The 15,965-nt window shown below is 40.7% G+C and overlaps 1 protein-coding gene across 1 annotated transcript in view; it reads right to left on the bottom strand.

The window, feature by feature from the left end:
• ZNF385D (zinc finger protein 385D) overlaps positions 1–15,965 on the bottom strand; it is a 284,531-nt gene that overhangs the window by 241,287 nt on the left and 27,279 nt on the right. The window contains exons 2-4 of the mRNA XM_036760487.1: positions 10,216–10,358; positions 7,573–7,584; positions 6,251–6,310 (exon numbers count right to left, since the gene is read on the bottom strand). Of these exons, the coding sequence (XP_036616382.1) occupies positions 6,251–6,310; positions 7,573–7,584; positions 10,216–10,358 (215 nt within the window). The remainder of the gene's footprint in view (positions 1–6,250; positions 6,311–7,572; positions 7,585–10,215; positions 10,359–15,965) is intronic.

Here is a 15,965-nt window from a genome sequence, read left to right as displayed (position 1 = left end):
CAGGTAATCAGCTCACTGGGAATTTAGGCTACAGAAATGCTAGAGGATCAATCATCTAAAACAAGTCTTTGATTCTTTGATCCGGTCCAACTTCTTTATCTTGCAAATGATGTTACAGTAGATAGATACTAAGTTAACTTGACCAAAGTCAGACATCTAGTAAGTGGCAGAATTGGAATTTACAAGCAGTTCTTCTGACCCCCAATCCAACATACCATCCACCACCAGGAAAACTTTGAGTGTGGTCTTAGTGACCGATTTCATCAATTTTTGAAAATTGCTCAATTCCATGTAGAGAGGCTCACACCAGTTTATTAACCAGTAGGTGATAAATTTGATTCTTTGGCAACCCTTGAAATAAGGGAAAGCACACAACAGACTACAGTCTTGAGTGGCTGCTTAAACTTCAACAGTGATTAAGGTACAAAGGCAGAAAAGGGGACAGAGACACTAAGTAAATTTCAAAACCATAGGTTTACAAATATTCACTACTGTCATACTAAATGAGGCAGCTAGGTGGTTCAGTGGAGAGAACTCAGGACTTGGAGGTAGGAAGACCTCTATTCTAATCCTGCCTAGGACCCTTAATAGATGAATGAGCCTGGGTTAATCATTGAACTTTGCTGCACCTGTTACCTCATGTGTAAAATGAGTACAGCAAAAGCACCTATCTCCCAGGGTTGTGGTTAGGATAAAATGAGATAATATGTGTAAAGCACTGTGCAAACCTTAAAGCATTGTATAAATGCTAGCGATTAGTTACTGTTATTATTTTTTATCGTTGTCCTATATTCAGTAAGTTGATTTACTAATGGAAGATAAACCATATCAACACTGACCTTCTTAGTATAAATGAGAACAGAAAATAAAAATGACTAGAAATATGTATAGAACATTGAATGTTAGGGTCTTAATTAATCATAGTTTAATTGAGCTGCTATATCATGGAGCAAAGGCTTGATTTCTCATCACGGAGCAAAACAGAGGAATTAGTAGAGTTGTTTTCTGAAGACAACTGAAAACAGTATCTGATGGGACACTTGGTTATTTTTTCCCAGCAGGCTTCCTAATGAGCATAAGTAAAAAGACCTTGACAGTATAAATGCACTGCACTTTAGAGAGTACTGAGTACAACCTTTTCATTTTACAGAGGAAGAAAATCAAGTCTGGAGATTTTGAGCTGCCCATGGATGTGCAAACTGTAGGTAGCAGCAGAGCCAAAAGTCAAACCCAAACCTTCTGACTCCCTATGCAGGGCTCTGTCCAGTACTCTATGCTGTCTCTTGATAGATGAAGTTTATGCATCAATATCCGTTGCAGAATATGAAGAGTTGGAGAAATTCTATTATAAAAAAGGTGACATCATCTTCCAAACTAAATCAATGTATGTATTAATAAACAGTAATTCAATTCAAGTTTGCATCTAGGATAGGGTGATGAAATTGTGTTGGAAGATAGGTTACAAGACTAAGAAAGGAAAAGGGTCAAAGACCTCTAGAATACCTAGAAAGGTTGGGCCTATGTTATAGATCATGACTATTTCTTACTTTCTTCAAGAGGATGAATTGTAAGGCCCAGAATATAGTGAGTAAAAAGCAGCAAAGTAATGAAATCAATTATATCATAGACAGTATCATTGAATCATAGTGACTAAGAGCTTTGTATTGACCGGGATCATTAGTACATGATGGTATGCTTGAATTTCACCATTCGTACACTTCACATCAGCATTCTGGGATCAGAGTACAGCATTTTCATATTCACGTTATGCGACAAAACTTACAATGGTGGAAGATATTTTTAAGGGGGGAATTTCTTAGGGGGATTTTATTATACGAATATAACATAGGCAATCCAAGGAATGATATAATCAATTCTTTGCAACATCCTTCACAGAAAGGACAAAGCACTCAGAAATCAATAAGAGCATATTTATTGTATTTCTCTACTTTATAAATTTTATTCCCTTGTTGTACCTCCTGTGTCCGATTGTGAGGACATGATATGACATTTTTTTTCTCCTTCCCTCAAAATTTCCCCTAGGCTAAGTGCCAGCTTCAACAGTTGTATCCCTCTGAGGACTCACTAAGAGCAATGAAAGATGTGTGAACAACATTTAGTTAAACTCTGCTCATTGGAAATAAATGGAAGAATGGTTAGCTACTATTCATATCCCTTCAGCTTTTCTGCCTCAGCCTTCAGAGATCTATTGCTGGCTGGCAGCAGGGGATTAACTAGGCAGGGTAATTTACAGGTTCTAGTAGGTATTAAGATGAGAAGGCATAGCTCACTGTAATATCACAATATCCCCCTCTGCCCCCGCCCCGCCCCATACACACATACTATTTTCTTTGGTGGGGTAAGATAGGAAATAAAGTATTTTTTTTTAAGTTCAGACCTTTAATTTCATTAGTGAAGTACCACCACAACTGTTTCAGGGGCACAGAGAATTTAAGTGACTTTTCCAGGGTCACACAGCTCAAATGTGGCAGAGGGAGGAATTGACCTCAGGTCTCCCTTGACTCCCAAACTGGCCCTCTCTCCATCACACCAGTCTACCTCCCAATCTCCATCTTATAAATGGGAAGATGCAGATCCAGAAATACCAGCTGGAGACATCTATACATGGCCAGCAATTGAATCTGGGATGCTCAGTTTCTATTCTACTGAACACAAATCTGGAGCACCACAAATTTATGCATAAATTCCACCTAGATGAGAGGCTATGCTCCTACTGTAGCTTTTCAAATGAATTCCCCAAATTTTCTCATTGTTCCTCATCACAGCCCTCTAGCTTCCTATGGGAGGTAGTTAATGACTATTCACAAAGACTTATTCGATCATCTAGTCAACAGTCATCTACCAGGACTTCCCAGAATGCCTATTTTTTTTCTCTTGGTATCATCCAAGTGAGAGATGATGCCAGTCACCATGAAATTATGCGAGGTACTGCTTGTTGCTAAGTTACGTTTACTAATAACTGCCTTATATTAATAATCTTAATTAGGTAACAGTAATAAAAATGTACATATACAATCATGTACTCAATTCATAAATTCTTGGTAATGAATTAATTTATTGTTAATTACAAAACCCTACTATCAATTACTAACCACTATGCCACAAGGCTTATAGACTCAGTATTTTTCTTACTATTTGTCTGTTATGTGTTTTACTTTCTCTACACCTATGATGATGATGACGATGATATGGCATCTACATGACACTTTCAGTTCTGCGAGTCTGCAAAAGGTTTACATATATTACCACATCTGAACATCACAACAACGCTGCAATGTTGACACCGGTATTATTCCCATTTCACAGAAAAGAAAACTAAGACTCGGAAAAGTAAACAACATCTTAGGCCTGACAGTGAAAGAGACCTCAGAAGCCTTCTAGTTCAGTGAGGTCCAGAGATTTATTGACTGGACAAGGATCACATGGTGGGGAAGTATCTCAAACAGAGATTTGAACATGAGACTTCCTGATTCTATTCATTATATCATTCTCTCAGAAACCCTACCCCTCCATCAAGGCTCAGCTTATATCCCACCTCCTGGAGAAAGCCTTTGAGAAATTTGCCAGCCATGGTGAATTCTCCACTTCTATGGCAGCAACCAGAGGCGGCTTCCTTTAAAGTGTATTGTGTCAAGGATTTTAATAACTATGTAGATATTGCCTCAGGTTATTTCCTTCAATTTATCTTGCATCCTCAATGAAATTGTAAAAGAGTACCTCAGTGGGAAAAACAAAACAAAACAAACAAACAACAACAAAAAAATCAACACTGGACTTGGATTCAGAAGACCTGGGTTCAAATTCCAGCTCCCACTTTCTACCTGGGTGACCTTGGACAAGTCACTAAACTTCCATGTTGTCAGTTTCCTTATCAATAAACTGATAGAGTTGGACTAGATAACTTTTAGGACCCCTTCCAAGTCTTCTCTACAGAGTCTGAGGCCTCCTTGCAGAATGGGAACTGTATGTTCTCATGAGTAACAATGCCTAGCATGTAGCAGGCACTTTATAAATGCTTTTTGACTTGACTTAGGGAGAGGCAGCATGGCCTACTGGAAAGCCAACTGGGCCTGGGTTCATATCCTTCTTCTGGTACCTTACTTACTATCTGTGTAATCCTGGGCAATTCATTCAACCTCTCTGACTTCTGGTTTCCTGTTCTCTAAAGGGGACATGGCCTCTACCTGTAGTACTTATTAGAGAATGCTTGGAAGGCCTTATCTTAATGATAAGGAATGAAAAGCACTTTGCATATCTGAGACAACTAGCAGTTTGTCTATCCATTCATTCCCTTGTTTATTATTATTACTCATTACATTTCTATAGCAGCTTAAGTTTTGTAAAGTACCTTTCAAGTGTTATCTCCTTTTACCCTAATAATGACTCTGAGAGGCAGTGCTATCATTATCCTCAGAGAAGGTACAGACATGAAGGGGGAATTCCAGGTATGGGGGATAGCCAGTGAAAATGTCTAGAAGTGAAAGATGGAGTGTCTTCTTTGATGAATGGCAAACAGTCCAGAGTCACTGGAACACAAAGTACTTGGGAGAAGGGGAGAAGAAGGGAAATATTTTCAGGTGTAAGAAGATTTGAAATGTGTGTGGGCATGGAGGTTCAGAGACATGTTGTAAAGGGATTAAATGACAAATGTAGGAGTTTGTATTTGATCCTGAAACTGACAGGGAACCACCAGAGTTTATTGAGTAGGGGGGTATGACGTGGTCAAACATGTTTTAGGAAGGTCACTTTAATAGCTGAGTGGTGGGTGGGCTGGAGTGGAGAGAGACTTCAGGAAGATCAAGATCAACCAACAGTTTATTGCAATGATCTGGGTGCGAGGTGATGAGGGTTTATGCCAGGGATGTGGTAGTGTCAGGGGAGAGAAGGACACATATAGATGAGATGTTATAAAGATAATATCAACAAACCTTGGCAATACATTGGACATAGAGAATGAGATAAAGTGAGGAATTGAGAATAACAACCAAGCTTGTGAACCTGAGAACCAGGAAGATGGGGGTACCCTCTGCAGGAATAGTAAAGTTTGGAAGGAATGGAGGATCTTTGGGGGAAAGATGTGACCAGTGTTGGACATGTTGAATTTAAGAGGTCTACATGACATCGACTTTGAAATGTCTGGGTTCCAGACAGTTAGGAACTCATGACTGGAGGTCAGCAAAGAGGTTAGAGCCAGATAAATAAATTTGAAAATCATGGATGTGATATTTGAATCCATGGGAGCTGATGACATTATTGTGTGAAGAGGAATAGAGGGAGAAGAGGGTCCAGGATAGATTTTTATGTGACGCTTATGTTACATGGGCAAGACTTGGATAAAAATCCAACAATGGAGACTGAGAAGGTAAAATCATATAGGCAAGAGAACTAAGAAAGAGTTGTGTTAGGAAAACCTAGAAAGAAATGAGTATCAAGAAGAAGAGGGTGATAGTATGAAATGTTGAACATTAGTCACAAGGAATGAGAATTGAAAAAAGATGATTAGATTCGGTAATTAAGAAATTTCTAATAACTTTGAAGACAGTAGTTTTGGATGAATGATAATGTTGGAAGCCAGACTGTCAAGAGTTAAGAAAAGAGTGAGAATCAAGGAAATGGAAGCATATATTTTACACCTCATTCTTTAGGAATTTAGCCACAAAAAGGAGGAAAAATGTATAATGATAGCAAGTGGAGATAGATGACTCAAGTGAGGAGCTGTTGAGGAGAAGAGAATCCTGGACATGTTTGTAAGCAGTTGGGAAGCATCTAATAGACAAGAAAAGAATGCAGATAAATGAGGGAGTGGAAATGGATGATAGTGGGGGCAAGCTCACAGAGAAGATGGTATGCGATGGGATCACTTGTGCAAGTAGAGGGGTTAGCATTGACAAGGAGGAAGACCATTTATTGATAAAAGAAATCAGTGAAGGAGGACATGGTGGCAGAAGACATCTAGGTGATGTGAAATAAGGAAGAGGGGAGAAGAGGGAACTCATGGCAAATGGCCTCAATTTTTTTTCCAATAAAATGCAAGGCAACATTCTCAACCGAGAGGGCATGATAGAAGCATTAAGGAGAGATGAAAGGTTTTGGAAGACCTGCCCTGGTGAATGGCATAGTGAGTTCATTATAACTATCAAATATAGATTATAATTATTTCGTTATTACTACAAGGTATAAAAAGATTACATTAAAGCAGTGAGGGTCCCGCTGAAATTATGTAACATACATTTGTAGTGGACCCAGTCAGCATAGTTTCTTGATTTTCTCCAGGTTTGTTCAGCAGCACCTGTGTAAGAGCAAAAGAGGTAAGTGATGGAAGAGATCCAAGAATGAGGCTTTGGCGGGCAAGGCTGGCTACAGTAAGGGCAAGGGACTCTACAGGAAGAGGACAATTGAGACTGGAACTGGGATCACCAAGGGATGGAGAGAAGAAAGGGAGGAGAGTGTTACCAATAGATGGCCTGGAAAAGAATGCTGAGGAATTGAAAGATTGGAGGTCGTGATCTGAACAAAGGACAGGGTTTGGGGTTGCAAGGAAGAGGAAGAGGTGGAATGGCAATAAATTGGAAAAGGATGTGTCAGTGAAGTATCTCATCCATCCCCTTTTAATTACACCTCTGTCCCAACTGTTTTCATTCCACTCATCAATCCTTCTTTTATGTGTCTCTATCATTGTAAGATTTAGCAGTATTTGCCTCACTTAAATCCAATTCATGCACAAGTCAAGACATCACCCTCTTGATGCCATCAGTCCTCTTCTAGAGAGAAGAATGAACAGCAATCATAAGATTACAGATTTCAAGCTGGAAAGGACCTTAGGCCCCCATCTGTTCAACCCCCTCATTTGACAGGCAAGAAACCTGAGGCCGAGAGATTAATTGGCTTGGCTTGGGTTACACAGATATTAAGTGTATAAAACAGGATTTGAACTCAAGTCTTTCTGTCTTTAAGCCTAACATTCTCTCCACTGTATACAGTCTTGGACACTGCCGTGCCAACTTTTAAATGTTCCAGATGAAGCAAAAGTGGTCCAAAGATGGAAAATGACTTGTTCTGTGTCATAAGGAACAAAACCCAGCTTTAGGCCCAGGTTCACTAACTCCAAATCCAATGCCCTTTCCAAATTTATTTTATGTTCCTTCTCATTTGCCAACCATTTTTTTTAATGTCATTAACTACTATTCCTGGGGATATTATGGGTTCTATCTAGAAACCCACGTGCTTCCTGGATAGCTCCTGTGCACTTCACAAGAAGATGCCTTAGCTCAGGGGTGGGGAACCTGCAGCCTTGAGGCCACATGCGGCCTTCTAGGTCCTCAAGTGAGGCCTTTTGACTTGAGTCCAAGTTTTACAGAACAAATCCTTTTATTAAGGTGATTTGTTCTGTGAAGTTTGGATTCAGTCAAAGGGCCACACTTGAGGACCTAGAGGGCCACATGTGGCCTCAAGGCCACAGGTTTCCCACCCCTGCCTTAGCCTGACAGCTTAAAGGCAAAAGCTTGGCAGGTACTATAGAGGAATTCTCAGAGGCAGCCAAAGGTGGCTTACTTTGTAGCGAATCTGTGGCAACAACACATCTCAAAATGAAGAACAGAAATCAGGAAGCATTAGCTTTTGTTGTTCCTTACCAAATCAATAAACTATATCCTACCTTTCCTCTGCCCACAAATTTGATTTTAATGATTTTCTACAGAACATAAGTCATTTTAAAGACCTTGGATCTGGAGCTAAAGTTACATCAGAGTTCTAGTCCAATATCTTTCATTATATAGATGAACTGTGGCCATTGGACAAGTGACTCATAGTACTCTGAACCTGGAGGCAGAAAACTTGAATTCAAATCCAGGTGTGACAATTATCGCTATGGGCCTCATGTCCCACATCTGCAAAATGGAGATGCTTATAACATTTGTATTACCTACTTCACAGGGATGCCCTGAGAAAGGGAATGGCAATTCTTAATGACTACATACATGTGAGCTGTTTTGGTGGTATCTCCCAAGGACACACCACATAGTTGATTCACACCTCAGCCAGGAAAAAGGTTCACTCTCCTTTTGGGCAGAAAAGATGCCTATCAAGCAAATGTATTTCTCAGGCCTAGCAGTAGAATGCAATCTACGTGGGAGCAGGCTTCTTTTATTTTTCATCTTTCTGTGCCTTGCATCTAGTACACACAGTGTCTGGGACCTGATGTTCAATAAATACATGCTGCCTTTGAGAGTTATAAGATCTCTGATTAACGAAATGACTAAACATGCTAGTGATGAACGGTACTGCCCAGCCGCTGACAAACAGGTAATAAATTCAAGGTGCAGAATGAGACATATTTTGGGGTGTGACCGATGTAGGGATTTCTTTTGCTTGACTGTACATACTTGTTAAAAGCAAAGTTTTATTATTTTATAAAGTTGGGGGTGGGGTGGAAGGGAGAGAAAGAAAGAAAAACAATGTTTGATATTGAAAGGGAAAGGGAAGAAATAAATTCATGTTTAATTGAATTGCTAGCCACCCAAAGGTGCAGGAAAGTGACCGCAGGGACAATTTCCCAGTTGTTTGCCAAGTCATAGAACCATAGATTCAGAGCTGGAATAAGCTTTAGAGGTCATTTAGACCAGAGGTCCTTAAACATTTTGTGTGCTGGACCCCTTTGGTGGTCAGTCTGGTAAAGCCTAGGGACCCCTTTCTCAGAGCACTGTTTTCAAATGAATTCAGTAAATTACCTAGAATAACAGAGGAAACCAACTATATTGAAATAGATACATTGATATGTTAAGGGCAAAAAAATCATGGATGCCAAGTTCAGAAATCTTAAGTTAAAGGTTAATAAAAAATAAAGATACATATTTTTTCTCTTTCAACTTTATGGATATCTTTAAATCTATCAATGGATCAATTAGGAAATTCCATTTTAAGGACTCTGGTCTAAACCAACTTACTAATTATAGCTATGTGAAAAGAGAGAGTCACAGTCAAATGACTTGTCCAAAGTAACATATCTAGTAAGTCGCCTATTGGGGATTGAAAAGTAGGTCCTCGTCCTCCAGATCTCTGAGATCACATTGTCTCAAATACCATCATTTAACTCAGGTTCCTTATATGAGTGTCAGACAAGAGCCGCCCCCTTCTTTGGCACTATGATCAGGCCCTTGGGGACATAATCTTGCTTCTTTCTCTTGATGGATAAAGATTGAGTTGGATAAAAAGAAATAATAAAATAAAGCTGGAGCCCAGAACAAACAGCTGGAGTGCCCAGATAAGCTTTGTTTGCTCCGACAATATGCAGTGCCTACCTTGACACTCTTCACTCCACTGCTGCTGACATGCCCTGTCATTGATTTGCTGAAGCTTGGACAGAGCATCTTGACCAGTTCTCAAATAGGTTGAGAAAAATGAATAAGGATTATCTGCCAGGCTGGGTTCTAGTTTTTTTAATTCAGTTTCCATCCCCCCATACACTTTGTCTTCCCTACACTACAGAAATTAGCACAGAAATCTAGGCTAAATCAGCAACCCCATCAGAAAAGGAAAAAAGAATATGAATTAGAACCCATAGAAAACAGCCTTGTAGAACTGTTTTGGCTACTGTTGACACAGACCAAGAGAGAGGGAAGATAAAAAAGGAGCAAGTACTCATAGCTCGGCATGAAAATAGTATGAGAATTTTCAATTTGGTTGAGGTACAGGGGAAAAAAAACACAAACATTACTACCTAGAGGAAAGGATGCTATATAAATGGAAAGCATTCTTGTATTTTACCACTAATACTACTGCTGCTGCTACAAATACTACTACCCCAAAGTCCAGATAAACGCAATGAAAATACACTGGCCTCCCCTTTGAGAAATCTCTCTATTTTATCCCAATGTTCTCAACCATATCAATTTCACTTCAAGCACATGCCTCTGTAACAACTGGGTCATAGGCATTGCATAGAAGTTGTCAGGAGAGAAAGCATTATGAAAAATGTAGCCAAATCTAGGCCCTCTCTCCGTAGGCAAGGAGCTGATTCTGGACTCTGCATGATCTAAGAGCCCAGTGCGTTTAGTTGTGATCAGAAGGGACTATACCATGGGGACTATAGTATCACGACCATTGGTGGAGGAATACCAGGTATTACAGCTTGGGCCCTCCCTCTTCTCCAGAACATTAAACCCACCTACTAATGCCATCAAGGACTGAGGTACTTACTGCATTAAAGTTGGGGAACAGATTGACAGCAGCTGCAGTGTCCAGAGGAAACGGAAGAAACGGTTTAATATCCAGCGAAGGCTGCAAAGGTGGGGCAGGTGGACGCACCAGGGCTGGGAGAGCAGGGCTCTGGCATGTGCCACCTGGGGACAAGAAGGTAAAAGACAAGAAGGCAAGAGTTAGCGAGATCCTCTGCCTTTGAATGAATGACCTTGATGAAACACTTGAAGTTTGCCACAAAGGATTAGAAGCCATTACAATGTTTCCCTAGAAATCAAGAACTTATGAGCCAACTGAGAAACCTGTTGCTATCAACTGGCAGTGAACTTTTCCTTGTTCAGAAGGAGCTAGTTATGATTCCTCCCTCTGCCTTCAGATTGAACAGATAACGCTGGGAAAGTATCTTGGGGCTATTTCCTGCCAGGCAGCCAGACGGGATTCAATTATCAATCACATTTTCAATCAAGATGCCTTCAAAACCACTAGATTCCATATTGGTTTTCCATTTGTACGGCAAATGCAGCCCTCCTGCCCATCTCATTCTAAAACACATCTTCTCTTTCTGAGGTGCTTATAATAGTCTGTGTGCTATTGTTTCCCTAGATCTCTCCTTTTCACAGCATTCTGGACTCTAGCAGTGGTAAGCAGAGAACTAACCTTGCAGGAAAGACAAATCACCCTACCTTGCTGCTTTGGTAGGTGGGGGATTAAAATGCTATTTTTAATCCAGTGCTACCAAAAAAGTGAGGCTGCTTGGATGCATTCCCCAAGAGTCAGTCCTCACTTGAAGCTATCCAGAGCTATTATCAACTACATTAGATTTTTTTGGGAGGGGTTGTCTTTAGGGGTAGAAAGAAATTAGCATCCTCTTAAACAACAGCATACCTCCTCAGCCATGCTACCAATGAGTAATCTGTAAGACTATTATGAAAATGAAGATATCCCCTTGCATATGAATCAGGAGCCACCTGTTTGCAATGGAGGATTTTATTTTTTTGCCATCTCCCTTACCCCCACCCCAGGACACTGTGTCAGTCAGTTGCCTGGAAGCTGGAAAAATTCAAACCCCGTTTTCGGCATCCAATATTTCCCCTGTTTTGGTTATATTCCAAAACATCAATTTGCTGTTAATTAAAGACTGTTTGAATCCTAGGAAACTGTTAAAATATGCCAGTGTTCTTCTAATCTGAGAGGCAGGCAGCAGACTGTAAAAAACCTACTGGGGAGAGGCCAAGAAACATTAGAAAAACAAAATGCAGTGGGATTTTTCACCCTTCTCTCAGAACATTCTGAAGAGAAGCAAATAGGAAGTAGAGAAAAGGAAGAAGAGGAAGAGCAAGGTGAGAGAGGCTCTAAATCCCAATATGGAACTGCCATCTTATTTGGTAAATTAGTTGAGTCAAAGGTGATGAATAGCCACAAAGAAGAGTTGCTTTTTAAAAAATTTCACTCCAAATTTCTCTTAAAGAACCTCTCCTTTTTACTTTCTCTCACTGTGTCTCTCAGTGTGTGACTTTGGTGTCTTCTAGACTCCCTCCCTCTATTTCTCTCTCTCTCTCTCTCTCTCTCTCTCTCTCTCTCTCTCTCTCTCTCTCTCTATCTCTCTTTCTCACACACACACACACACACACACACACACACACACACACACTGTCCCTGATTTCATTCCCTTTACATAATTCTGACCATTTTCATTAAGGTTCCACATATCAGGAAGGATACACAAAATCTATCCAATTGAGTAGAAAAGCTGCTAACCATGAGTATGACTTAATGCCTGTAATTGAGGACTAACAGCAAAAGATTTAATTAACCATTGGCTGTAGCCAGTCAGCTTTCCTGCTTCTAGGTATAAAATCAACTAGAGCTAAATGAGCATACACATTTTTCCTACCATTTCCATAATGTTCATGAAAATAAAATCACAGATCATAACAATTCCAAAACTGGAGGTGGGGGTAGGGGGAGAAGGGAGTTTGGCATTTACCATGAGGACACTTAACACATCTGCCATCACCCTTCCAAGGAGTCTTGAGTTAAACTTCCATGGAGGGCACTTGCCAGAGGATTTGGTGAGAGAATGAGTACAGGATTCCTTGTAGATTCCTAATGCCTCACCTCCCCCAAACTGCTGAGATGCTTTTATGAACCTGCAATGAATTTTAATTGTCTCTCTTTGGAAAGCTAATCAGCAAAGTCATATATGGATCAAATAAATCATGCCACTTATGTTTCCTGAGACAAAATAAAACCTTTCAGCATCAGCAATTTAAAGGAAGAGAGGACTTTAGTGATCACCTGGTCAAACCCTTTCACTGTAGAGATGTAGAAACTTTAGCCTAGTGTGTTGGTAAGCAAAATGGGCTCTTAGCACTTAGTTGGCCGTTGTTTCCTTTGAGTAATTCAGTGTATTTCATTGAGTCTTACTAAGTGCTAAGCCCCAGGCTCTAACCCCTATTAGGTGGTAATCTAACCTATGTGGATGTGAACCTCCCAGGGTCCTAAGGGAAGGGGCTAACTCAAGAGCCAATCATAGCAGCCTAATTTCTGGTCATTCAGATGACATTTGATGACATCTGAAGCCCTATTGGAAGAGAGGACAGGGCCATTTGTGCGGGGGCTCTCACTCGAAATGGTGTTGATGCGGAGACTCCGGGCAGCTGTAGCTAAGGGCCCTCCAGCTTGTAACCCGGATGCAGGGACTTCGTTGAACTCTGGTAACTACATATTGGGATTTGAATCAGACAAGGTCTGTCTGTTGATGTTTGGCATTTGTTTGTATTTGTTCTGAAATTCAGTGTGCTGGCTTTTTCCCCTGAAATAAGTGAATGATATTTGTATGCTGAATTAAAGTAAGCTTGTGAACGCCTTCACGTAGTTTTCCTTCATTAAGCAGATCAAAAGAACCTGTGCTTTTGCAGCATGCTGGTAGCATTCTTGTTGTTGCGCTTTCACCCCCACAACAGCTGCTAGCCAGATTGTTGAAACAAATGGCGAAGTCGTGGTCAGGATCTGTCTTTAACAGGAAAGCATGGCATTTTGGGGTACTGGGTTGGTTGAATGTTTCCCTGTTTTTGGACTGCAGTTTGTACTTGGGGTGGCTATGGTTCTGTGCAGCCTCAGGAGCAACAAAGTCCTGAAGGAAAACAGGCCGGTGGAAGTGCTGGGTGTGGTTTTCGGGGGCCCAGAGCAGGAGATAATCCCTTCTTCCCAGGGCTTAAGCTGATAAACCTGGTCCTGGAGGACTGTGCTGAAAGGGTGAATGTCTTGAGATTATATTGTATATGGAGTTTTGAAACAGGAGTGGAGAATGGCCTTGGAGATTTGGAGAATGGCCTTCCTACAGATTTGGCAGGAGGGGCTGGTGAGAAAAAAGAAGAAACTGATGGCAGCTGCCAAAATACTGACCCAGACAGAGCAGAAGACTGCCTGCATGAGAACTTTGGAAAGGTGAGAACAGTGAGCTGCCTTCCAGCTGACTTTGGTGAGGTGATCACAAAGATGGGGAACCACCTACATCAGGATTCCAGAAGAAGCCAGGTGAGGCCAGCTGGAGTTGGAACCCAGGAGCTTGGAGTCCAGCCCTGGGGCAAGATGGAAACTTTGCAGCAAGACACTGAGTGTGCTTTTTCCCTGCCTTCCCCAGCCAGAGCAGAGAACTTTGAGGTGAGCAAAAAGGTGGAGAATCACCTACATTGAAATCCAGATTCCAGCAGAAGCCAGGAGAGACCAGCCAGAGCTAGACAACAAGGAACCCAGGGGCTTGGAATTCAGCCCTGGGGCAAGATGGAAACTTTGCAGCAAGGCACTGAGTCTGCCTTTTTGGTCCCTTCAGCTTGGGCTGCTTGGGATCCAGGAGGCAGGCATGGATTTGTTTTTCTGTTGGGGAGGGGGAAGTGCCTTGGACCCCCAGAGACCCCACCCTGTTGGCTTTATTGCCCACTGGACCCTCAGGATTTGAGACTGGGAACTGGAACATAATGGGGAGAACAGACCCCAAAAGAACTTTGTTTGGAGTCTTTATTTGAAATTGGGACTTTGGATGCCAAGTGGAAGCTTGCAATGGCAGTTTGGGGAGGAGACTCCCCAAGAGAACTCTATTTATTTGTTTGTTTGCTTTAGGACTTCACTAACTAAAGCATGCCCATGCCTCAGGGTACTGGGGAAAAGTCTGCAATGCCAGTGTGCTGCTGAGGAAGTACTTTATTTGGACACTTTGTATTAGCTAAAGAGATTAACTTGCTTTGACCTAGGGGTGGACATTTGAATTGTAAACAAGTATTTTGGGAATGGTAGATTGAAGAGATTATCTTGCTGGGACCTAGGGGTGGGTCATGTTTGTATTGTAAACAAATATTTGTGAATGTCACTGAATGATATGTTTTGCTTTGTTGTGAATGGTATGTTTTAGTTTCCTGCATAGCTGGATCACAATGTATGTTCCAGGATACATGGCTGATTAGATTATGTATCCTGGAACAAGGGGTGGAGTGTGTTGGTAAGCAAAATGGGCTCTTAGCACTTAGTTGGTCATTGTTTCCTTTGAGTAATTCAGTGTATTTCATTGAGTCTTACTAAGTTCTGAAGTTCAGTGTGCTGGCTTTTTCCCCTGAACTAAGTGAATGATAGTTGTATGCTGAATTAAAGTAAGCTTGTCAACCCCTTCACATAGCTTTCCTTAGTTAAGCAGATCAAAAGAACCTGTGCTTTTGCAGCATGCTAGTAGCATTCTTGTTGTTGGGCTTTCACCCCCACAACAGTTGCTAGGCGGATTGTTGAAACACTTAGTTAGGAATAGACACAGCCTCAGTCATGTAACTCAGTCTCATCAAATCCAAATAGAAATGGGGTCCACCAATTCACTTATAAGGAACTTGAAGCCTGCATATTGACTTAGTTTTAAAACTGTAATAGTATCTATGCCTTGTATTTTCATTTATTTTGTTAATATTTTTCAATTATATTTAAGCTGGTCCTGGCAGAAATCTACATAGTATTGTGGGCCGCATGCAGCCTGGGCTATGTGTTTGACACTTCTGACACAGCTAATTAATGGGCAACTGAAATATGAAACCAGGGCCTCTGGTTCCAAAACAAAAAACTGTTTCCAATGCACTACATTCTCTCCCTAAATTTCTATGTCACTTTATAACATATTTGATATCATCGGATCTTTTGGTTATTACTGCTCCAGAGTGGAAGCACCCTCAGCTGACCCATATGAGCAACTCATCTGTTCCTCATGATCTTGCATGTAGCACTAAGTGGTTAATTGATAGGCTCAAGTTCACACAGCTTCTATGTATCAGAGGCTAGATTTGAACTCAGGTCATTGTGACTATGAGGTCATCCCTCTTTTTATTTCACCACTGTTAGCTCAAAGATATTATGCAATACAGAGCAAAGACATCCTGACAAAGAATAAAAAACAAATAAATGTAATTGTTCTGTAATGTACTATCTGCATAGCCTTGGGGAAGTTTTAACTCTCTGAACACCTGTTTTATTGAAGCCCATCCAATTAATCATTCAATCAACCACTATGTTCCAGGAACTTTTGGTGCTGGAGTTACAAAGATAATAAATGGAACTATCTTTGCCTTCAAGGACATTATGTTCTATTGAGAGAAACCATGTATATGGAGGCATATATATATATATATATATATATATATATATATATATATATATACACATATATGATAAGCTTATTACATGTTTAAAAGGAATAGAAACTTGTACATAAGACA

The sequence above is a fragment of the Trichosurus vulpecula genome, chromosome 5 (genome assembly GCF_011100635.1).
Source record: "Trichosurus vulpecula isolate mTriVul1 chromosome 5, mTriVul1.pri, whole genome shotgun sequence".
NCBI lineage: Eukaryota > Metazoa > Chordata > Mammalia > Diprotodontia > Phalangeridae > Trichosurus > Trichosurus vulpecula.
Note: the sequence above shows the minus strand (reverse complement) of the source record. Positions and strands in the feature narration are given on the sequence as shown.